This window comes from Mauremys reevesii, linkage group 3 (genome assembly GCF_016161935.1).
Source record: "Mauremys reevesii isolate NIE-2019 linkage group 3, ASM1616193v1, whole genome shotgun sequence".
NCBI classification, from domain to species: Eukaryota; Metazoa; Chordata; order Testudines; family Geoemydidae; genus Mauremys; species Mauremys reevesii.
In genome coordinates, this window is record NC_052625.1 from 88876140 (window position 1) to 88901753 (window position 25614).

General features: G+C 37.3%; 1 protein-coding gene across 10 annotated transcripts in view; it reads right to left on the minus strand.

The window, feature by feature from the left end:
- QKI (QKI, KH domain containing RNA binding) overlaps window positions 1–25614 on the minus strand; it is a 332499-nt gene that overhangs the window by 10119 nt on the left and 296766 nt on the right. For 3 of the 10 annotated variants that reach the window (XM_039531809.1, XM_039531807.1, XM_039531805.1), the window contains 3 exons: window positions 7186–7273; window positions 2996–3292; window positions 82–156 (listed from right to left, as the gene is read on the minus strand). In XM_039531809.1, coding sequence (XP_039387743.1) covers window positions 82–156; window positions 2996–3292; window positions 7186–7273 — 460 coding nt within the window. Of the gene's footprint in view, window positions 1–81; window positions 924–2995; window positions 3293–7185; window positions 7274–25614 lie in introns of all 10 variants that reach the window. The other 7 variants (XM_039531813.1, XM_039531811.1, XM_039531812.1 and 4 more) reach the window with 4 other exon arrangements.

A 25614-nucleotide genomic window follows, 5' to 3' on the forward strand; every position in this document is an offset into this window, starting at 1 on the left:
TGGTTAACCAGCTGTGGTGTTGCAAATTTCATGTACACTCAAAGCATTTCTTATAAAAAAGAACTGCAGAACTAAACTAACCTCGGTCTGCGGTCACAATCCTTTGGTAAGGATGGACACGCATATCGTGCCTTCGAACTTTAGTAGCCACCGCACCTAGTTAAATTGCAATTACCAAGACAAAGTTAGAAAACATTCAAAGATAAACATTAACAGCAGGTTTAGCAAAATGGATTTAAGTGATCATTTACTACAAAATTCATTTTAAGAAAGCAACAAGTTAAGGCACAGTAGTTTCAAATCTTAACTTTAATATATGAAGTATATCTGTGCAGATTAATATTGCATTTATTTCAAACATCCTGGCCTTAACCTGTTTAATCCACTCATTTTCAATCCCAACATTACAGTATTTCATGAAATCTATTAGATCCAAGAACATTTAAGCTTTACTAGTCACATATTCACTGAAGTGCCTTTTTTGCAGCAGCACTACTTTAAATAATGCCATTTTTAATACTGACAATTATTTGCTACTCTTCAGACCACTTCCAGTTTCTACCATTAAAAAAAGTTTTAAAGCAATTCTTCATGCCTACAGATGTGGTTTTAAACTTTAAGTCAATAAAGTATGAACTGCAATGAATTAGGTGATTAGTAAAGCAAACAGTATAGAACACTTAGCAGTCAGTATACTACTATACACTCATAAATTACAGCTACTTTGTAATAATAGAGACTAAACCAAATTAATAGCACTATTTTATTTTATATCTATGTGCAAAAAAGTGCAAGTAAGTCACTGACTGCTAGGCTACTTTTTTTCAAGACTGCTGAAACTAAGCATTTGTTAAATTCAGATCTGATGAGGGTTCAGTTAAGACCGTTCTTGAATTCTTAGCCTTTCGTTGGGAAAGCCATACCTACAGATAAAAGGAAGGGAATTAAAAATTAGTCGCCAACTAAGATTTGACACTGATACCGACTTTCCCATCACCATCACCACCCCCGCCACCCATTTGTAAATTTTAAGGGAACTGCTTTAATATACCTAAATAGTTCACCATAAAAATGGGCAAAATATACATAAATATGTTACAAGGTAAAACTCAACAATAAACCATTTCAAATCTATCAGTTCTGTCAGCAGTGCACAAATTACTTTCAATTTCATTGCTCAAATGATAGAGCACGTATTAGAATCAGTGATTCTAGATTGCCCAGGTTACTTTGTATTATAATTGAAGTTCTTTAGTGAAAACTCATTCTCAGTTGTCCGCCAAAAGGGCATTTTCTTAGATAGCCCTACTCTATCTACATTATTTTTTTGTGCTCTAAGCAACACTGACTGTGCAGGAAGGATTCTGATACAGATACATTTTTTAGTAATTCTCCCCTTCCCCACTCTCTTTATATAAAAGTCTTGCCTGAAATTCATAAAAACTCTCTGCATTGTATTAAGTTATTACCATGCAGTAACACATTTCATCATTATTTCTTTACTGCTCAACTACATCAAATGGTAGAGAGATTTGGTACTGGACTCAGCCAGTGGCTACAATGATACCTACCACAGCAAAACTATCTCAATAGACCCTGTAAGTGCCAATACAGAGGACTCAGAGGTGGAAAAACAACACACACAGGATTGCAGGAAAAATTATTAATAAAAAGGAAAAAGATTACCAAAAAGGTATAAAGTTACATTGTTACTAATTTATCTAGAATATTTTTTGGCTATTTCAGAGACTATGCAATACCAATAAGCTATTCTTGACTGCATTCTTTTGACCAATTAAATGTTTTAAAAAATGACTAGTGCTAAAATTGAAAATAAATTACTAAATACAAAAAAGTATATTTTCCTATCCACAATGCCAAAAGGAACATGTAAACACACATGCGCACACACATACACAGAGCATCTAGTAGTATTCACTTAATTGAGCATTGGCTTTTTGTATTTCTTTCAACAAGATATTGACTTCAAATCTTAATGTCCAATGTTCATTAGAGACTTTTAGAATTTGTGTAAATCAATAACTGCTGCTGAACAAACTTTAAAGATCAAAGTCCTATAAGTCAACAAAATCATGCAGCACCAAGGTCATATACAATTTAGTAAAAGAACCAGAGAGTAAAGATTATTCAAATTCTGGAGGGAATAGGGAGGAGAGAAATTGCACTGAAACAGTTTGTTTTATATTGACTGGTTAACTGGATTATAAACAGCAGATATATTCTAGCCTTGATCTAGCAAGTCAATGGACTGAAATACTAGATATGATTGGCATTTCAGTCAACTCTATAAAAAAGGTGTCAGTAATGTTTCTAATTGCACTGTTCTCCAGCCACATCTTAAAAGAACTAAGTTTATTTACTGAAACTATTATTTTGTTTTCTGCTTAATCAGATTCATAGGTTCTTGCCACTAGATTAATTCATCAGATCTATCAATGGAAACTATATTTTTAGTTTTTTCCAAGATTTGTTTGATACCACAAAATATTGTGCAAAATTAAAAATGATCCCTTTTAAATATTATTGTAAATTTAATTTACAATTTAGGAAAGTGCATTCAAGTTTTCCATTTGAGACAGTACAAAGTATTTATATTTCAATTTCTATTTACTTTTCTTCTTGTCTAAAAGATGTTTTCATTTGATAGCACTACAAAAAAACAAATGTATTATGATTTGATTAAAATAAACACAATTGTTTTCAAAAAATTAAAATGCTCCAAAATAAATACTGACCTTTTAAAGAAATATGAATTTAGCAATCTATATAAAACAATTTTAGAGTTGCACTTATTCAATGCACTTTTTCCTGGGCAATTTATGAGAATTTAAATGAAACAAAATAGGGTCAGAGCTCTCTTTCAAAAACAAAGTTTCAGTGAACCACTGACTCTCATACAATAGTAAAAAACACAATAAAGCAGCCTTAGAAAATGATCTACAATTCAGTTAATCATTTTAGTAGAGAAACTTACCTAATACGCCACTAGGTTCAATAGGATACTCAAGAATTGATGTCGCTGGTGCCAGTGTATAGGGATACTCATAGGGTGTGTAAATTAAACCAGCTTCAGGTCCTGGAGGAACTATTGCAGCAGTTGGATGAGGAGTTCCGTTTGGCATGACAGCGGTCTGTATCTGTCTGATCAAAGGCATTATGGTAGGGCCAGCTGGCGTAGGAGTACGCAGGGCAGCTGGGGGGAGAACAGGCGCAGGCCCAGTAATAATCCTTGGAGCCTGGGCTGTCGCTGCAAGAGAAAAGGCAAGGGCTGCTACAGTAAGCAAAGAAATTTAGAAGGAAGTATGGAGATAGCAGTACAAAACATGAAAAGAATGGGAAAAAAAGGGGAAAAAGTAGGAAAGAAGAAAAATAAAAGGAAATCATTAGTACATGCGCTGATCACACAGTGCCAAAGCACATCATTCAAATGCAAACAGCTTTCCATTTTTCAGTGTGCTTAAGTATGAACATGCAAAATAAAATAAGCCATTATAAAACAGTGAAGTAGGTTTCTAAAACAGGTTACATAGCACAAAAGCTCAATTTAAACCATGTTTCTTTTACCTATGCTTTCAAGACTGCATGAGACTGAGACACATGCAGGAGATATATGGAAAATACTGTTGTAATCATACATGGAATGTAAAATATAGTGTAACTATAGAATCCAGATAGTTATGCAGAGCTTTCATACAAAATGAAAAATCGTTTCATAATACTTTTGTTTATATTAAAATTCTCTTTCAAAATACATAAAACCCCCCATGATCATTAGGGTTAAAGGTAACCTAGTAATTGTGGGTGTCCTTTTTTGCTTCTTTGTGATGAATGAAATAGGTCCAAAAAGATGATATTCTTCCTTCCCCCTTCCCCATTCTCAAAAATAAATATTTTTTTCCTACTTCCATTTTAAATTAGAAATTCATGTGGTTTTGACACTGTTTCCTAGAAATGTAGGGTAGGAAAAAAAGTACTTAAAAAAAAAACGGAGCTAACACTTTTTAATTAAATGCTGTTTAAAATATTTTAGCACCCAATGCAGACCAGTTTAAACACCTCTTGTGGGGTCAACCCTCAAGCTTATATTTTATGGGCTTGTGTAAACACAGAATTGCAATGGTTTAACTTAAAGAATGCTTTTAAAATGATTTAGTTAAACCTACAGGTGATTGGAAAACTCAAAATTTTCCTGAGAAAAAATTCATTAGAAAAATGCCCTTTAGAATTCTTTTGACAGAAAATTTTCAGGTTTTCTGTGGAAGCTTTTGAAATTAAATAAAAATTGTATTTAATGTAGTCTTAAAATTTTTTCTCCTGGAAACTGAAAAATTTCTGTTTTCCATTTTTGTTTCTGGATTTTCAGACTTTTGATATGTCAAAATGAAAAGAAAAATTAAGTTACATTTCAAAGTATCTATTCAAAATTAAAAAATGCTAGAAACTGTTCAGGTGAAAAAAACTGAAAATTTGAACAAGCTCTAGTTAAACTGCTGCATGGGCATTCTTAGTTTGGTTTTCCTTAAGTCAGTTAGAAACAGGTTTAAGGTCAAATGAAATAAGCCACTCAATCCAATATAAGAATGTCCAGAAAGGGATTGCATCAGTTTAACTAAACAACTGGTTTAATAGCTGGTTTATTAAAAAATTCAACCCAAAATAATACAAGGTGCGAAATGAATCCAATTTAAGCCTGATCTACACACAGTATAACTATGTTGGGAGTGTGATTTTGTGTTTTGTTTTGCCAGCTTATACCAATAAAAGCCTAGGCTGTTTCTACACTGCTACATTTAGCACTAAAACTTTTGTTGTTCAGGGGCGTGAAAAAACACCCCCCCGAGCGACAAAAATGTTAGCACTGAAAAGCGCCAGTAAAGGAAGTTACCACTGTGAGTGTGTGTTTTAATCGGCGGGAGAGCTCTCCCCCAGCGATAAAGCGTGTCTGCGCTGCCCACATCACAGCGCTGCCACGGCCACGCTGTAACTTGGGTAGTGTAGACATATCCCTAGTGTGAACATAGTTATACCAGTATAGCTTATTCCCTTCCAAAACAAAAATAAGCCATATTGGTATAAGCACTTTCATATTGGTAAAACTGCAACTCCACTAGGGCTATGTCTACACTACAGGATGTATGTATGCTGGCCAGTTTGTAGATCTGAAATGAAATATGAAAACCTCCAATTCTGTGTGTCTTATGTTTTCAAAATGTACATTGCAGACACAATGTACAACAACAGAAACTTCTTCTGCCAGTGAAGGACCAAAGCCTCCCCGAACAACATTAGCTATGCTGACTGAAGCACTCTTACGTCAATACAGTTGCATCTACCTGGGGTTTTGTACCCATAGCAGTGTTGGAGAGGGGTGTCTCTCTCCCTCCTCGCCCAACATCTGGTAAGTATAGCTTGCCAGAGAAAGTTTTAAATTTAGACAAGATCTTGGGGAGTCATATTGCTTTAATTATACCTTTATAGTTAAATCAGTACAACCTTTGTGAGTAGACTAGGCCTTATTTCAGTGCATGTGTGTTAACCAACCTTAGTTAAACCTGTGTAAGTTTATGTTTTTAAAAAGCCTACAGTCCACAGATATCAAGTGACTGAAACCTGAGTGACAGGGCCAGGTTTTTTTATTCACAATTTTCAAAACTCTGCTTTGGTTTTATTAAGACAGATTTAACTCAAATGCCAGAATAAGCAGTAGGAAGAAAAACTCTTTTGTTAAAGATTAACTACTCTGCTCCTTTGATTATGGAAAACATTCACATCCACAAAATCTTGGTCCTTCAAGACAGGCTTCCAATAAAGGAAGATTTGACATTCCTGACAGATTTTAAGGAAGAGAAAAAAAAAAGCAGATCCCTCTCCCACCCCAAGCCTTTAAAGTTATTTAAAATAAAAAATCAGAAAGCAGAAAAAAAGGCACAAATCCAATTCTTCTCTCTACAGGTTACCATTATCAGATCTCGCCTGAAGATGTTAAAATGGCTAAACCTAAATGGTATCTCTCTCACTGGTTTGTTTTGCATATAACTACCATTCACTATAAACTGTAATAGAAGTACACATGTAGAAGGACAATTTTTGTAAATATCAGTATGTCCTTAATGAAAAGGTTGACATGACTGTGCTTACATTTGACAGCTGTATCAGCGAGAGTAAAGGTTTGAGAATGATTTTAAACTTTGAATTTTCATTAACAAGCTTTTACGTTCTAACATGGAGAAAAGAGTTTATACCATAAAGAATAGCAGGCACATGTAACAAGTACTCTGATAACCAAGTGCATGCCATTCAGCTTCAAGTATAAAACTCTACATACATGCACACTCAAATCAATCTAATGGAAGAAGAATTGTTACAAAAAGGCTCATTACGTCACTGATCTCTGTGAACTTGCATGTGAAATCAGTTAATGAATCACTGGAAAAACATAACATCGGGGAAACATGCAAGCAAGATGACAGGAAGGAATATAATACAGAAAATGTTATTCATGTTATCTTGGACAACTGTTACATTCCCTTAAATCTCTCTAAAAAAGGTGAAAAGGAATCTATCCTCTTTTACACATGGCAAGAAATAAACAAAATTATGAGGAATACCACAGCTTCTACAGTTTACAAAACATAAAAAAGAGCTGTTCTACACTGAAAAGTCACATCATTATAGGTGTCTCTCTCTTGGGTCTGAAAAATCCACACCCCTGATAGACATCGTTAAGCCAACCTAACCCTCAATGAAGTCAGTGCCAGGCTGATGGAAGAATTCTTCTGTGAACCTAGCTACCACCTCTCAGGGAAATGGAATACCTGTAGCGACCCATCCCATCACGGTAGTAAGTGTCTATACTGAATTGCTACAGTGGAACAGCTGCGCTACTCTAGTGCTTTAAGGGTAGACATAGCCTAAAAAGCTTGCTTTTAGGGCTGAAATTTGATCAGAGTTTAAAAAAAAATACTTATTTTAAAAAAAGTTTCAATTCAGACATACTGACAGGAAAAAAAAATCAAAATATCTTGAATTTGCAACAGTAGTAACTACACTCTCTCAATCTCATCAACAGATATGCAACTGTGCATTTGCCAAAAGGAGAAAAGTTGGGAAACAAAACCTGTGGAGACTTCTCTCCTACTACCCCTAAAATTTTGTCATGCTTACGTGATTTGATGTTGGCGTCTCTGTAAGTGCCATTCAGAATTGCAAGTTCCATTAGCTGCATCTTTTTAAGGCTGTCTTCTCCCTCTGCCTGTGTATGAAAAGTAGGAAAGAAAGTTAGACTAACATTTTATTTTATGAGCCAAACCTGTGCCTCGGACTTGAGAGAGAAAAAAAAGACATTTCTCTGAGTTTGAATGGATGGAAACATTTATATTACAGATAAGCCTTATGGGAATATTAGTGTATTATTAACCTCCATGGATCTGAAAGTATTAAAATTGTATGTAGACCTCCAATAATTGGTACTGGATGAACATCATATAAAAGTGAATAAAAGAAAAGTAAAAAATTACCAAAACAGAACTAAAGTTTAAATCTGTGTTTGAAAGGGCAATTTTAAGATTTTAAATGAAGAGATATTAACTTCTAAATACTTGTAGAAGATATTTGGTTGGTGGACTAAACGAAAGAAAATGCAAATATTAAATAATTGGGGCTTAAATAAATGTGCTTTTATTATGCCAGATATTGAATATTACATAAAAAGAAATAATTTGGGCAGCTATTCTGAACATTAAGTCTACTGTTGAAAGTCAACAGTCACGTCCACAAACAGCTTCAAATTCTGAACTAAAATAGGCCAAATTCAGCCAAATAAAGCCTGCAGATAAGTTGGTGCAAGTTCCCTGAAATTCAGCAGTGATGTAAATGCTGATGCAAACTGGTCACAAAACAAAAATAAGTAGCAAAGTAATATAACTTGTAATCATTTTGTGTTCCTAATGAATTCCAAACCTGTGCAATTTACATGCCGAGGGGTCAGGAAGATGAATGTACTAGAAAGTAACCAGGGGCGGCTCTACAAATTTGGCCGCCCCAAGCAATCATGCCCGGGAGGCGCCCCCGAGCCGCGGGAGCAGCGGACCTGCCGCGGGCTTGACTGCGGAGGGTCCGCTGACCGGACGGGTCGCTGGTCCGGTTAAGCTGCCGCAGTCATGCCTGCGGGAGGTCCAGCCGAGCCGCGGGACCAGCGAACCGTCCGCAGTCATGCCTGCGGCAGGTCCGGTCCTCCCGGGGCTCCGGTGGACCTCCCGCAGGCATGACTGCGGCAGGTCCACCGGACCAGCCTGCCGCCCCCCTGGGAAAGGACCGCCCCAGGCGGGTGCTTGCCCCGCTGGGCTCTAGAGCCGCCCCTGAAAGTAATTAACAACAGATTGTATAATACTAAAACAGCCTCACCTCCTCCAAATTTGGCCTGTCCTGCAAAACATTTAAACACATACTTAATTTTAAGTATGTGAGTAATCCCACTAAAGTCAATGCAAATTGTTTTGCTGGGTCGAGGCCTTAATCCAAGCACCAAACCCAAAACTCCACGACCAACATCAGCCATGGCAAAAAAGGACACCATACTTATTGATTTCAAACAAAATTTATACCTGTTTATACTAGATCTGGAATTTAGTTCCCACAGAATACCTAATCATCTTAAATTTAGTTCATTTTGTGCACTCAGAAAACGATGAATAGGTGTAAATTACATTTTATTGACACATACACACATTTTCTGGTTAAGGTACACCTGTGTTATTTACACCATTTATGTTACTGCTGGAATTTGGCTCAGAGTCTAGATCCTCCCTCCCCCCTCCAATATGTATCCCATTGTCAACAATAATATTGTCAATTATTCTCACTAAAAAGTAAATGAAGGAAAAAGAGAACTGAGTTTCAATACTTGGTATAACTCAAAAGCAGTAAGTAAAACTGGTATTGTTTTATGTGTTTTATTCTAAAAAATTGTATTTTCATATCCTGAAGAAGCCTTTAATACATTCAGTATAGTTTCCAATGTGTTAAAACATTTTATGATCCAGTATCAAAACAAAGTTATCACATACTAGCTCTAGCATCTTTCCTTCAGTACCTTGCTGCTGGTCTAAAGGTAATGGAACAGCTAGCTACTCATTTAAGTTCACTTTTAACTTGCTAAGCAAAAATAGTACTTTTGTCTAATTTGCAATAACAAATTTCCCAATATTAATGTCATATACTTCCATTAGCAGAAATACTGCTATTTTCTTAACTTGCATTCCACTATCCAGATAGCAAAACAACATTTATTGGAGATTAAAAAGATGTGTATACTTGGTTATAATACCATGCCAGGTCACCACTATATAATTTAACGTTACAATTAACACATGATGCTCTCTCAGGGATTTAAAGCTGGATGGAATATTGGCAATCTAAAGTGTCAGCCTGAACATATTTTGTCCTCCTGAAAAGTTGGCTAAATTTGTATTTGGGGAATTTTTTAAAAAGTCACCTATAAAATATATTTTTGCAGATATTTAGGTCAATATTTTAAAAAGTGATTAGTGACTCTGGGTGCTTTAATACTGGGGTGCCCAATTTAGAGTCATTTTAAAGAGGCCTGTTTCAGAAAGTATTGCTCCCCTACACTCAAAACCAGCCCCTTTAAGGTGACACAGGTTAGGTGTCCAAAAACAGAGGCATCCAAAATTGCCAGTGACTTTTTAAAAACTTGGGAAGAGTTCACGGTAAGGAAGGGCACCTTTTTCTATTTCCTTTCTTCTTAACTTGAACATTTGGGGCAGGTAGGTAATTAATTAAGATTAACCATTACTGCATATTTCCAGTAAGTACTGTTCATAACTCTGTTGCAATATGGCAATAATTCCATTCATATTTTGTGAACAACTTAGAAAGGAAAGGAGCATGTCTACCTAGAGTTCCAAAATTTTTGGTATATATTTCATGCTGATTTAAGGAAATAAATAATCACTATAAATATTTTATTCCAACTACAAAGGAAAAACCTATTTAGCAAATTATGAAGGCACAAAGTCAAGAGAAAGTCTGCATATACATGATCGTATCTACGTATACCTATAATATCATGAAGAGTGTGTTCTGACACAACACTTCTTTTTCAGTGTATTAACAAAATAATTTGATGCAACTGTTCAAGACTATATAAACTTTACATTTTCATAACTTCTGAAAATTCACTAATGATCTCATTCAAGTACTTTCATCATCACAACCACAAAATAGGCTATGTACAGTATCCTTACATGTATACATACTATATAAAACTTCTGTTTTGGATAAAATATTCAGAATAGGCTACACCTATAAGAGATATAGGTTCCTTCTGATATATTGTGATTAGTGTGTGGTGGCATACATAGATTTTAGACTTGTCTGATACTAATATTTCTGGAAAAGTAAATGCTTTTTCAATTACCTTTTTAACTGCAAATTGTACCATTAAATGCAGTCCCAGGCTTCACTTACTTCTCATTTTAATTGAAATCATACTTTTCAGAATAATAGTTATGATATCCCTTATCTAGTATGCTCTGAATTTTCAAATAGGCTAAGTGCTAAGAAAGTTGTCACTGCTGGTAGTTATCACTGCTGGTAAATTGGTCAGGATACATGTAAGAAGCTAATTACGATGCACTAAAACTGAACAAGAGCTTACATTACTCTTTTTTCTACTGTTACTTATGGTAGCACTATAACTGACCACATCATTATATGGATGCTATTTAACTATTTTCTATTTTATTTTAATAATAAGCAGACACTTTTATTCTGATTTTTCATTTCAGTACCAATCTATATTTTTGATAAAGGCTTTCAGTTTTAGTAAATATCTGGAACATCAACAAGAATCTAGCTTTTCTCTGAAGCGATGTGCAACACTGCTATCAATGAAATGCAAAAGATCAAGCGTAGTACCATTAACTATTACCAGAACTTGAATTTCTTCCAAAATCAGCTTAGGGAACTGATCTGAGTTATTAATATGTCTGTGTAGGTGACAAATCTTACATTACACTCCCTGGACGATCTCAATCAACTGCTAGGTGCTGAATATACTTCAACCATGATGAAAACCTTGCTAATATAACGGATCATAGCATAGCAGAAACTGATCATAGCTAGCAAACTTCCAAGGAAGAGAAGATGTAGAGAAAAACAATAAATAGCTGCTTAAGTAACAAGCTTTAAATAAAATTGTTACGATTTCCTTGGACCTGTAACACGTTTTTATATAGATCAGTGAGTTTCCTATAGTAAGAGGCAACTATTTAGAATTTATACAAAAACAGACATGACTGTCAACTGTTCATTCTTGGCCTTCTCTGCGGTACTGCTTAACATCTAACACCTTCATCTAATTTTATACAGCCTCAAGATCACTTTTTATAAATTTCCGCTTCAAAAAAATGTGATACATCTACTTGGACATGGTACTTCACTGTTATAGGATCTGGAACTTGGAATGCCACATCAGCAGCTTTTCCAGTTTTAGTTTGGATTTTTGAGCAGTATATTACATACAAAAGAAAAACACCTGAAAAAAAAACAAAAAACTTCAGAAGTGCTAATCACATGGGCATGATTCCAACTCTTCCCAGAAGATGGCACTGTTTATTACATAATGCTATCACCTCTAGGCATAGGTGGTTATCTTGTCACTGCATTGCTCTACCTGTATTGTTTAATAACTTGTATCTGATTATGCATTAACTTGTCACAGTTGCTTGCCACCTATTTTCAAACTTCCAAGTACAAAAGTGTTCAGTGCCATTTTGTGTGCACACACATCCTGTACTATCAAATCCTCCACTCCAGTTTCATTGGCCCTTTTTCTTCAGCTGCCAGAGACTAGTTTTAGCAACACAGAACGCAGAAATGGGCATGTGCTGTTGTTTGACCTGTCCTCTCTCTTCACAGCTGACAGCTGATCAAATGAGACACACTGATGCAATCTATTTTAGCTCCAGGCATTTCTGCAGGCACTCTCTGCTGAAGCAAAGAGGGGTTGCATCAAGGATACAAAGGCAATCTCTAAAGAGACAGAACGCTACCTGTTCAGTATCTACAACAAAGCCCAGTCATTTGTACTGAGAAGAAGCTGCTTTAAGCAAACATCAATAAGGTCACTTAAGCCAGATTTGCATTGCTTAGTTTAAGCTCAAGTGATTCACTCAAGCCTTTCATCCTCTTAATTCTTCAATGTTTCCCTTGTATTTCTCAGGTATAATATAACATGCAGATTAAGTTATAAAACAGTTTAGTACCTCACTGTTGAAACATCACTTTGTAATGGGAACATTCAAGTATCCTTACTAAATGAAAAAGGCTGAAGGAATATAGGTAGGAATTCCCTAACAAGGTATAATGTATATTGAGAGAAAGTATACTGTACGCCCTGTTTACATTTTGCAAGAATTTCTCACTGATGCTAATAGCAGTCCCCTGCACCTGTGGTAGCAATGTCAGGAGCTACCAATGGCATTTTAAGCAATGTGCCATCTCATCAGAGCAGGACTAATGGGCACAGTGCTTAAAATTCTAGCAATAGCTGGCTGCCCATCTATAACAGGGCTCTTGAAATTACTAATATCTGTGAAGCCAGTGTTAGAAACTGCTGGAAACTTTTTGCATAATTTCTGTTGTGAATACAATCATAATTTCTATGTTACTGCATGAATCCGGTTTAGAATTCTTGCCTCTTGGGCAGAAAAGGACTGGAAAGAGGAGCTTTATGGATTATGGCTGCTGATGCTATAACATTACCCCTCTCTAATCAGTATTAAACAATAAATGTTCATGAGAGCAAAGAGATTCTTTTAAAATCTCATTAAAAGTAACATAAAAATTAAAAATATTGACTACCACTAAATCTTATTGTCAAGATTAAGCCTAAGTCCCAGGTTTGAAATACCCAGTCACCTTGGGATCACATGTTCAAAACTGCCCCTTCATCTTGTTGCGGTAGATAAACTGAATACTACACAAATACATGTGTTTATCTGTATAATGGGCATCCACAAGATCCATACATGCATAGATGTATGGGTAGGGCTGACAAGGAAAAAAAGGAATACTGAAGGAAATGTGCAGTAAGTATATTAATTACAATGAGGTACTAAAAAATATTCAAATACAGTACATTAAAAAAATGTACCACCTTTCACATTAAATGTGTACTACTCCACACAGTTAAGATAAGGGCTTTAAAAATGTATTTACTGTTAATGTACCTTATACAGGTTCCTGGAAGAAGTGGATCTTGCTCATGCAAAATTACATCTATTAAATGAGTTTGCTAAAGCATACAGTCAACATTTGGAAAGTAGTGGAGGAGAGGGATCAGGTTAAGTGCTTATTTTTGGTATATTGTGTGGGTTTCAAACTATACTGCCATTATTTTAAACCCTCAGATGGTCTAAAGTATTTAGAACAATTATTTAAAACGCACCAATATACTAAAACGAATGGCATTTACCTTGGACTCCATCCCACCCCTTAAACTGAATTCATGGTTCAAGAGATTTATATCTGGGGTATAAAGTCACATTGCATGAGAACTAATGACCTAATACTTTGAGAGATTTGAAGAAAGGGAGAGCTTAAGAGAGAATTAGTTTCAAACTAAGGTTTTGGCTACACTTGCACTTCAAAGCGCTGCCGCGGCAGCGCTTTGAAGCGCTAAGTGTAGTCAAAGCGCCAGCGCTGGGAGAGAGCTCTCCCAGCGCTGTCCGTACTCCACCTCCCTGTGGGGAATAAGGGACAGCGCTGGGAGCCGCGCTCCCAGCGCTGGGGCTTTGACCACACTGGTGCTTTGCAGCGCCGCAATTTGCAGCGCTGGAGAGGGTGTGTTTTCACACCCTGCTGCAGCGCTGCAAATTTGCAAGTGTAGCCAAGGCCTAAATGATTTGCTTTCTGTCAGAGATCCTAGCAAGTACTCCCCTTCATGGCCATGTACTAGGATTACTGTGAGGAGAATCCAAGCCTGTGTGCTTTGGATACCTTGGGGTGTGAAACATCCAGAGACTTCGCAGGCTGTAGCAGTTTCTACCTTTGGCCTCTCTGGCACACTTCCTGGGCATTGACTACCAGTATGATACCCCTTCTCAGAAATGGGGCTCCTCAGCCCACCTGCCCTAAGCTTCTAGGACCAGCACTCACCTCAAGATATCCGAAGTTACTTAACACATGCTCTCTCAGAACTTCAGCCCAAATATGGGAAGCTTCTGGTTACAGTTTAACACTCTGTGTATCATACAAAACAATACACACCTTAAAATGTAGTGTCTCTCTAGCTCACCCTTCTCTTGTGAGTTCTTGGGGTCCATCTGTGTACAGAAAGGCAGAGTGCCCCCCACCTCATATAGGCTGTTACATGGTCTCTTCTTCATAGAGTCCCTTACCCAACTTCTGTGACCTTGCTCTCTCTTGCTCTTCCTGTCTCATTCTCTGACCTTGTATGTTTCCTTATTTAAATACCTCCTGGTAAACTTTTGTTCTATTCCAGGGAAGTTTAAACTGCTCCAACCTTCCCTGCTCTCATCAGCTGAACTGTTTTTTCTAAGGAAGCCCTTGCTCTTTAGCATAACATTTGTAAGGTGTAAGTACTGTCATCAACCTTAAGTATTTCTCATTGTCCCTCTCTGCTGACAGATCCTGTAACAAGTACACACCAATGGTGGACAGACACAGACAGACACTCATGACACAGCAATATTCCTTAATACAACTACGTACATAATATCAACCAGAATTCATAAGTTGTACAGACATAGCCCCAATTCATCAGTAACTAAATCTCTTATCCTTGGTGTTTGGGTTTAGTATGTACGTTTTGTAACGATCACCATGAAGTGTAAAAAAGCCATTACGCACTCACTCTACACATCCAAAGGCTTCCCTCCCCAGGCCTGAAAAAACTCTGTTTAGCTTGAAAGCTTGTAACTTCACCAACAGAAGTTGGTCCAATAAAATATATTATCTCACATACCCTGTCTCTCTCACTCATGCATTCATATAAGCTTTCTCCATAAGGTAACTTCTCTGAAAAAAATGGGACAAGATTATTTTTTGAATAAATGTACATCTTTGTACATCACACATTATCTCTCACCTGATCTTTGTGCATGCAGTTGAGCTGTAGGAAGGCTGCACACATTTGCCTGCAGTGCCACCTTTCTGCCGTATGCAGCCATCATGGCATCAACCCCACACACATTGGCAACCTCATGGATCCAGAAACCACCCCCGAAAATCTCCATGCAGGCCCAATAACCCTGAAGCCCATGGCACCCAGCAAACACCCATCTCCAAACTACCTCAGCAACTCTCCATGCAGCCAGCACTTCTACGTACCTCAGCACCTTCAGCTAACCCAAATATCTCCAGGTATCTCAGGATCCACCCCACTACCAAGACAGTCACTAGCTATCTCCCAGACACCTCCACCCAGCTTCTTCCAACACTTTAGCCTCTCCAGTCACCGTTCACCACCCATCCAGCCACTTCTTCCACCTACAACTGTTAAATTTTGTGCAGCTCCATGTCCTTCTTCACCACTACTTGAGGCAGGGGTGTTGACCATACAATAAATTTATGAATATGCAAATATGCAAAGCAGTGCACTAAATAACTTACATAAATGTCACATGGAATCGCAAACTTCCCAGCAGTGGAGAACATGTATTACTAAGAATGAAGAAGTGCTGCACTTTTCCTGGAATAAAAAAATCATTCACACCCTGTATTTGCACAGTAACTTCACTTTTATACAACCACCTTTTACATATCCATGTAAAGAGGATATACCAAAAAAAATTAATACAAATAAAAAAATAAAAAGGAAGCAGCTCTTCAAAATGCATTTCTGTGCCATATTCACATATCTGAGCAATTCACTGAATATGTGCTGCAGACAATGACAACTGTAGATTTTTTTCAGAAATATCATTAAGCTCAGTTAAAATGTAATATCTGCAGGGAACAGTTTGCTAATGCTGAGCTTATTTTTCTTATCCAATGGGCCCCTCTGGGCCAAAGGGGTCTGGTCAGCCTATACCTTTTCCTGCATACTGCCATAACCCTGGCCCCCTACTACTACACTGGACTAACAACTGCAGCTTCATAGGCCAGCACTATGAAACTCTTTTTGACACAACATGCTGTGGAATGCTTTTTTCTAGCTGACAAAGAAAAATGTTCCACTGCAATTCACTTGTAGATCAGTAAGTATTTCAAACATACGATGCACCAGTCAAACATCCTTTACACATGAATGTTTCCATTCAGGGACAAAAACCTTCCATTCATAATTTATAAAGAAATAACCTCACACAGTATACTACAGATTCCTAGACATGCACGTGGTTGTTTTTTTTTTAAACTCAGATTTCAGTCATGAATATGGGACTTGTAAAAGATTATGGGCTAAAAGCTATTGGAACTACTGAAGCTAAAGTATACATGTCTAAAATTCATTGTACACTTTGAAGGACTACTGCCTTTGCTTGTACTGCTTCAAAGTTTTTATTGAGCTATCTCATAGTTTTTCTATAGTGTCTAAGCACTGAAATCTTAAGTAAGTCAATAAAATACGATATACTCAGTAAGACTTGAGAAAAGATCTCTTTTTGAAGATCTGAATTTGAGTATATCAGAAGCTTAGTCTAGTTAGTACATTGATTCATTTTACTATACATCATCAAATTTCAGCATGGTTATCTTTTATTTCTGGCTATTTGATTTATTGTTAGAAAATTTTAACCTCAACTATTTTATTCAATTAAAAAAAAGCACACTTTTCAACTTCAATTTTTGTTATTTTCATGTACACAAAAAACAACTTTGGCAGGCAAACCAAGACTTGTCACCATGCACTCATTTCTAGATCCAGAACATAAACATTTCTCCAGAGGAGTGATTTATCATGGGAACTTCAACATGTATTTGGTTACATTTAAATAAAGTAAATGTGTGCTGACAGGAGAGAGAGAAAGAGTCTTCAGTAAGGCCTTCTCTACATTAGAAAGGGTGCAATTGCAGTATAGGAGCTCATTTTACACCAGCAGGAGTTCTTTTGAGGGTATAGTTTATACGAGTTCTTTTGCTGATATAGTGTATACCAGTTCCCTGAATCTCATGGTGCTTCCCCAAACATCTTTGAAGCTCAAAGTAAAATAAATGAACACTACATATGTAAGCACTGTTAGAGAAGCCCAGAGTACCATAAGCAGAACTGTGGTGTTTAATAAGTGCATGGGATGGCTCAGTTATTTCTCAATTTCCTTTTCAACACTGATGCAGACTACTATGCCTAGGCAGACAGGCAAAGATAAATTAGCATCATTATTTCTTCTGGGCAACACAGCCTGCTTATCTTCTTCAAAGCAAGCTCTCAGTTCAAATGATATGCAAAGACGACTGTGCTATTTCACTTGACAAATTCATTGGTCATAATGTTAAAGATACACCAGGGGAAAAAAGGCAGCATATCTTCTTACATTTCCCATCACCCTATCTGACAGAGTCCCATTTAATCATGATACTTGGACTAGGAGCAACATTTTCAAGAGTCCTTTTTTTTGTTTCTGCAACAAGTAAAGCAAGATAAGGTACAGAAAAACAGTGTGAAGCACATTTTTATTAGCTGAGCTGAAATACTGAATCACTGGAACTTCGGGCTGTTTGCTCTAGTACGAAGAGAATGAATTCGAGGCGGGGGGGGGGGGGGAATTCTGGGGGAGACAAGAATCACCTACAGCATCCTCTGTGACCTAAAGGAGATTTGTTGTGTACTGGCACTCCTACAGCATGTTGCAGAAAATTAAGGGTTCATCTTCAAATTGCACAGTTCTTGGTATGAATGTGGCCCTTCATGCTAAAGATACTCTTTTCCCAGCAGTATATCATTCTACAACTTGCTCTGTAACTCACTAAAACTTCAGAACAGACCAGTCTCCTTCTCCCACCTGTAACTCTTCAGTGAGAAAGAAAGCATGCGCCTGTGTGTTAAGGGACCTTATACTAGAAGCTTAGAACAAGATGCATGTTTCACAGCACACAGAGAGAACACTAACTTAAAAACTGGAAAAAAAATCTACTTACACTGTGCCTACTAAAAATATTTTAATAAAAACGAACATCCCAAATCCTTTTTAATAAAGATCGAAATTAGGTAACTAGCATTAATATGATCTACAATATCTACCTACTTATCAAGAGGACAGCTAGAAATCTCCAAAGTTAAACCTTGGTTCTGACTTATATGGAGGTTACTTACCTGTAACTGGAGTACCTTTGAGATGTGTGGTCCTTATGTGTGTTCTACATATGGGTAACATGTGTGCTTTGTGCACTTGAGACCGCAGATTATTAGCAAGTAGCGTCCATTGGACCACACCTGCACATTGCTCCCTTTGTGCTCTGTACCGAGGCTATAAGGGGAAAGTGCAGACTGATGCTTGGACTAGGCAAGTTCCTCTTGCTGCGAATTAGATAAGATCGAAAGTAGAGAGGAAGGAGGGCAGGTAAAAAACACAGACAGGGACAGAGAATGAATTAACTGGATATCCAATTAGAGAGTCTCTGGATAGACAGCATCTGTCCTCAATCACTCTGCTATAGCGACAAATAACCTTGTTTTCCTAATTGGTTTTGCTCTTTGCAGATAGAACACCAAAGCTGTCTGATGATGAGGTTTTGGAAAGAATACTGGAAAATGAATTGGTTGATGCATGTGAAACTGAGAAATTACCTTGGGGATGTATTTTGGGGGAAGGCAAAGGGAAACATTCTTACGGAATGTGGTGTATGACCGGTCAGCCAGGAGTGCTTCCAGTTCATTCACCCTTCTAGAAGATACGCCAGCTAATAAGGTGACTTTCATGGAATGATGGGACACAGAATATGTGGCCAGCCATTCAAAGGGCAATCTGGTAAATACTGATAATACAAGGTTGAGGTCCCATTGCAATGTAGGTTTCATCACCAATGGGAAGGTCTTAACTAGACTATAAAAACACTAAAATACTAAGAACTCAAACGATGTACAAATATATTTAGATTCTGAAAAGAGAATGCGAAGAGTGCTTCAGACACAGAGGGTTCTGACTCAGACCATGAAGCAAGAAGGAACTAGAAAGGTATTGGTCTGCGTTGACCGTTTTGCCCTCAGTACTGAACATGAGGGGAGCAACTTCACAGACGCAGACCAATGGACATTACTTGCTAGAAATCTCTGGTCTCAGGCACATGGAGCACATACAAACCCGTGTGTGGAAAACACAGGCACGAGCATTAAAAGAACTCAAAGAGGAAGTTACTCACCTTGTGCAGTAAGGATGGTTCTTTGAGAGGTGTACCCCTATGGGTGGCTTCACTGTAGGTGTATCTGCACCTCTAATCAGAGAATTTAGGTAGCAGTGTCCGTTCGGCCTGCACATGCGCCCTCCCTCGTGGTCCCCCTTGAGGTTATATAGTGATGTGCAGGCGAACTACCCTCAGTTTCTTCTCTACTGAGGAAGGAGCTCTGCAGAACTCCTGTGTAGAGGGGAGGAGGGTGGGTTGTGGAGTATTGGGGCAGGGGGAGCAATCTCGAAGAACCATTGTTACGGCACAAGGTGAGTAACTTCCTTGTCTTCGAGTAGTGTCCCTATGGGTGCTCCGCTATAGGTGACTCCACAGTCACAGTCACGGGAAGAGGTTTCCCAAGCCCTTGAGGAATCTGCATATTGTTGGATGGGTAAATACTGAGCATTCATCCACATGGTGGTCACTAAATGTACTTTAAGCGAGCTAAGAGAGACCAGTCCTTCTGAGGCCCAGAATATAGTCTGGGATCAAAAGAAGGGAAGATGTCTGAATCACTTGTTTGGAATTGCACCAATTTTGAAAAGGTTCCACTTCTGCAGGTAAGTGGGACAAGTTGTTGATTTCCTACTGCACAGTAATACTTCTTTCACCCCTTGGAGCATTTGCTAAGTGTTGGAGCCATGAAGGAGACAAGCCTGTAGATTGGGGTGAAGGATTTGTCCATTGTTTTGGGAGAGCAAGTGAGGAATGAGTCAAAGAGAAATTGGAGGACATACTGCCAGCTGTGCAAGGTATAGGTACCACACTTGGTCACAAGGGGGAAATTAGTATGACTTTTGCTTTCTCTTGCCATATCCTGAATAGGACCTTTGACATCAGAGGGAATGGAGAAAAGGCGTATAGCAGCTTCTTGCCCCACTGAAAGATGAGAATGTCCTTTAGAAACTGTTTCCCGAGTCCGGCTCTGGAGCAGTAGCAGACAAATTTCTTGTTCCCATGAGTAGCAAACAGGTCTACTGGGTTTCCCCATAGGTCGAATATGCCATGAAGCACTGCTGGGTTCATCTCCCATTTGTGGTCATACGAGAAATTCTGACAAATTGTCTGCTGTCACATTTTGTATCCCTGGCAGGTAAGTGGCTGAAATGAGCACATTGTGGCAGGACACACCAATTCCAAAGTTTCAGTGCTTCCGTGCAAAGGGAAGGTGATCTGGTGCCCCCTTGACCATTTATGTAAAACATGCACACTATATCATCTGTCGTGACTTTCATTTGAGTATCTCTGATGAGAGGGAGAAAGTGTGTGCAGGCATTTCTGATGGCTCTTAGCGCCAAAAGATTGATATGGAGGACTGATTCTGTGGGAGGCCACTAGCCTGGGGCTTTACAGTCATTTAGGTGGGCTCCCCAGCCTACTAGAGAGGCATCTGTTAGACTCAGTATTGGTGGGAGTTGCGTGAAAGGCACTGCCTGCATGGACACTGGACGGTTCTTTCCACCAGTCCAGGGAGTGTTTGGCCCTGGAGAGCATCAACAGGGGCCTCGTTTAACCTGTCTCTGTTCAGGGAGTAGACAGATCTGAACCGTATCTGTAAACATCTCATGTTGGGTGTGTGGGGACACAAATGTGCATACCGCCATGTGCCCAAGAAGCTGGAGACAATTCCTGGCCAGTGTTTGTGGGCTGGCATGGACTGTCTCTGACACTCATCAGGGTGCTAAATCTATGCAGTGGGAGGAATGCTCATGCTTGCACTGCATCAACTTCAGCCCCAGTAAACTCCAGACGCTGTACTGGGGTCAAGATTGATTTCTACAGACCCAGTTGCACAAACATGGGCATGGTCCTCTGGGTGGCTCATAGGGCATCTTTGAAGGAATGAGTGTTGAGAAGTTTGGGTAAATGATAATATTTGATTTCAAAATACTTGCTTACTTTCTAATATTTTTCTAGTATTATTTAAGATTGCATGTTGCCACCTGGGACTGAATACTGTTAGTGAAAATAAGATACATCTCCAGCAGGGTATGTTTTCATTTTGAATTAGGTAGCATTGACTTAATATATTAGCATAAAAAATTATTTTAATTATCAAACACATTATGGAAGACTGAAATTTTAGGATAGATATGAACTATGTCAATATTTGGAGACCATCTGTCTTATGTAACAGCACCTCATATTGTCTATCCTCTCAGTTACAGTTGCTATCGTGTAGGCTACATGGACTGCAAAAGGTAAGTGGGGATGAGGAAGGGTAGGAGGGAATATGACATGATTAGCCAGAATAAATGTATTTTCCTTTTGTCCAAAGTTATTTGGGAAAAATTCTAATCTTTTGAAATATTTAATGGTGGAATTCCATAGTTTTGTTGAGATTGCCCTTCTTTTTCTGCACACATTTTCCAAGGCAAGAAGATATGTAGTAGTATAACAGTCAAACTGAAAATGTAATATATCTTTATACCTGTAAATCTTTATGTACATCCTATGTTTTTAAGGGAACCTTCATTCAGATAGGGGTATTTTTGTTTGGTATGTGCAAGCACAAAAGTATATGACTGGTTCAAATCTTAAATTTCTGGCTCAATTGGGGTCAATGTAAGAGTTTGAAAGATGAAAGAGACCTCCGACTCTCAACACACGAACCTTAAATAATTCTAGAAAGTTATTAAAAGGTGAAAAGTACTGAAAATTCACATTTACTTCCAGGTTCTTAGAAGACCATGAGAGTTCTGCGTCTGCAATACTTTATTAAACATTTTGCTTCTACCCACTTTAAATAGCATAAATCCGTTACTGTTAAAAAAATCAAAAACTGTTATATAGACTATTGTAAATGTGTGTATCCAATTTGTCTTCAGTGTTTTGCTGCTCTCTTAACAGTTTATGAATACCAGAATGAGATGATGGTACTATTTCAGCTGCCTAGTCACAGCTCATCTTACAGCTGGCTAAGACCTGCATTCACTCAGTTTAAAAATACAGAGTACTGAATAAAAGAATTGCGTGCACTCTCTTTAGGGGACAAATATGCCAATCATATGACCTTCTATTTGAAGGCTTAAGCTGCTCAAGGCACTGTGTTGTCAAGGAGAAGGCTTTCTTGGCTATTTATTGAGCTTTCTTTTCAGCTCCTAACAGACTAGCCAATGATTATTTTCCAGAGAAAATAGTGTGAACTCAGAACTGCCTAGCTCTGGCTGTAAACAAAGGGCCTTTGAAGAGCACTCCTTCTTGAAAGAGCTAGATGACTGCACACATGTGACCAGCTAACTACATTCCGTTATTTTTAAATGGAGCTGTAATCTGTGGATAGGTTGTCAGCAAGTAACCCTTTGTGACACCAGAATGAAAAACTAATACACCTTATGTGGTGAATTCTCCTACTTAGGTCGTGTGGCTGTCTCTAAGCAGTAATGTATATTATGATTGTTTTTATTAGGTTAAAATGTTAGCTAAATAAAAGTTCAGGTTGTGATGATTGGAAAAATCGAGAAATTCAGTTAACATTGAAAACTAAATCACGTTGTCATACAAAAAGAGCCAGAGTAAAATATGGATACCTTTCCTGCTAGTTTGAATCACAACTTTAAAGTTGTTTCTATATAACTTTCCTCTAATTATATTTAATACCAACATTCTGACAAATTTATCTAAAAGACCCATTTGAAACTAAATGTATTTACACTAGATTTTTTTTAAATGTTTACTATGAATGCTATATTGGCCATCTCTAATAAAAACAAATGTATAATTACTAGAGATTAATGGACAACGAGTAAATCATTACAAAGCAGTAATGTCCATAAGCAGTAGTTATTTTTAAAAATTAATATATTCACTTGTTTATAACTCCCCAGTATAAAAAATGATTAACTCATTCTTATGCATCACTTAACAGACTTCTTTTAGTAAGAAAGTCAGATTTAAATATACCTTATTGTATAATGTCACTCATTTTAGACACATTATTTCAAACACATATAAGCTTTCTGTTCTCATTGTTTATTAATTTGAATATACTGACAAAGCTGAAACCCGATGCTAGAATAAAACATTTTGAATATGTTAAGGAAACGAAATATGTTTTTAAAGCCTTCCACCTTTTCTACTTTGGCTGTATATCACACTTTAAATATTTGGGCTGTGATAAATTAAGAGTTCTGAAGCAAGGGGTTTATAAAAAAAGTTCATCCTAAAGAGTTCACCCCCGTTTCCCCCCATAATTCAAATTAAAGAACGTAAAATATGTTGCTCTTATTTTTAAACGTTGTATGTCAAACTTTGCTCTCATGCAAATTTAGGACAGATTATAAATCCTTAAAAAAGTTTTACTGTGGAAATAGTAACCTGAAGTTATTACTTTTAAAGTTTAAATAATTAATAAAAGCATATATCCTGCAAATGGGTTACTTGATTGAGTTCAAGAAAGAATGTCATTCCAGTATTTTCCATTTACACAACTGAACACAATGCAAGAAAAAAATTATTCTAAGCTAATTTTACTCTTAAATAATTACTAGCACTGATGGAAAAAAATTCTGTTAAAACTATTTTGAGTGAATTAAGTTTTTCATGAAAGGTATCTGCTATCAACAGAAAATTCTGACTTTTCATTGAACAACCAAACACCTGAAAACTGAAAAGTTTTGATTTGTAAATACTACCATGTTGCCTCATGTGAGTTGTAGTTTGATTGCCTCATGCCCCTTCTCTTCTACAGGACAGGTAAGTTTAATTTTTCACCAGAAAATAAAAATCCAACCATCAGTTATTTGCACTTCAGCAAATAACTGACTCAAAAAGTTCCTTCCTAGATATTGAATGCTGCTCTTTTTTAGCACTAGTGCTACTTTAACAATAAATGTTTAAATGATTGTATGTCAAATTTAGAAATTTAATTATATTGTTAAAAATGCTTCTAGTTTAACTTCATCTCTAAAAAACAAAGATTAAACACTCATTTTGAGTTTACCCCTGGCTTCCATTTTATACAGCTTAGAAGTGGTGTGACCTTTCTTCCCTGGTATAATATGTATTGGTACATATCAGAGCAGCTGCAGTGATGTGGAGAGAGCAACAGGTTTGGATCACTCTCCTCCCCAAGACAAGGCTTCAGAGGCTCAGGGTGGCCACACGGGGCAGCAGTGGCCATCAGCTCTTAGAAAGTAAGAGCAAGAAACTTTTCCCAGTGGTACACATGATAGCTGTGGGAACTGCCTCCTAGTATGTTCTGCTAATTTATTTTCTGTTGGTTGAAATGAATACTAACCAGAAGGCTCAAAGAGGTCCTTGGGAAAAAGATGGGGTGGGGGGTACTGTATCAGTGTCTACTCAGTGGAGGTCATGGGAGGTACAGAATTTTGGCAAAGGAGAGGAACATGGTGGTTTTGAATCTTATTCAAACAGAAAAATATAAAGAAGGTGGAAGAACATGGGAGTGGGGTTCAACAACTGGATGTGTAGTGGTTGAAGCAGTAGGGTCTGTAAATTTTAGTGAAATAAATAAAAAGATAGGCAAAGATAAGAAATGGACAAGGGATAAATATATATAAATGTAAAAACAGTTTGGCAATGAGCATAGGAAGTAAGGTAAACTAACAAAAAGACCTGAATTATCCAGATGCGTACCAATGATTACTTTGGTCACACTGCTTGTAATTGTAACCATTTTGCTTACCCTTTTAAGTATTCTTTTTAGATTGCAATCTCCTTACGAGCTATATGTTTGGAAAGCACATGATATACTCTGGTGCTTCTATAATATATATACACTACTTAATCCAATTACTATAAATTTTAGCATACTTGATGACTTTGTGAGACGTTTATTTACACCAAAAACTCAAATCCCTGCATATATAACACTCAAGAAAAAAAGTCTTAAAAAGCAACAAAAAGGTAAAATTTAAATATTTTTAAATATAGGATTTACATAAGTTCTAGAAGTATTGTGAAGTTCTTCACACCCATTATTCCTGCATGAAGCTTGAAAAGTAGATACTAGGTTTTTATTAAATCATTGTCCTTCCCTCCTCTCCTATGTACTGGTTAAAAAAACTTCCTCCTCTGAAGAAATATAGATGCAACACTTAGAAAACTATTTAGCAGTTCTTGCATCATAATTTGATCAAATTTCACTTTACAGTTAAAAGCTTATCTTGGCACAGGAGTAAATGTGAACCAAGATTTCTGTTTCTATTTGTTGCTGAACTCTGCATATTTCACATTGTTATATCCCAGTATCTCCATAAAGGG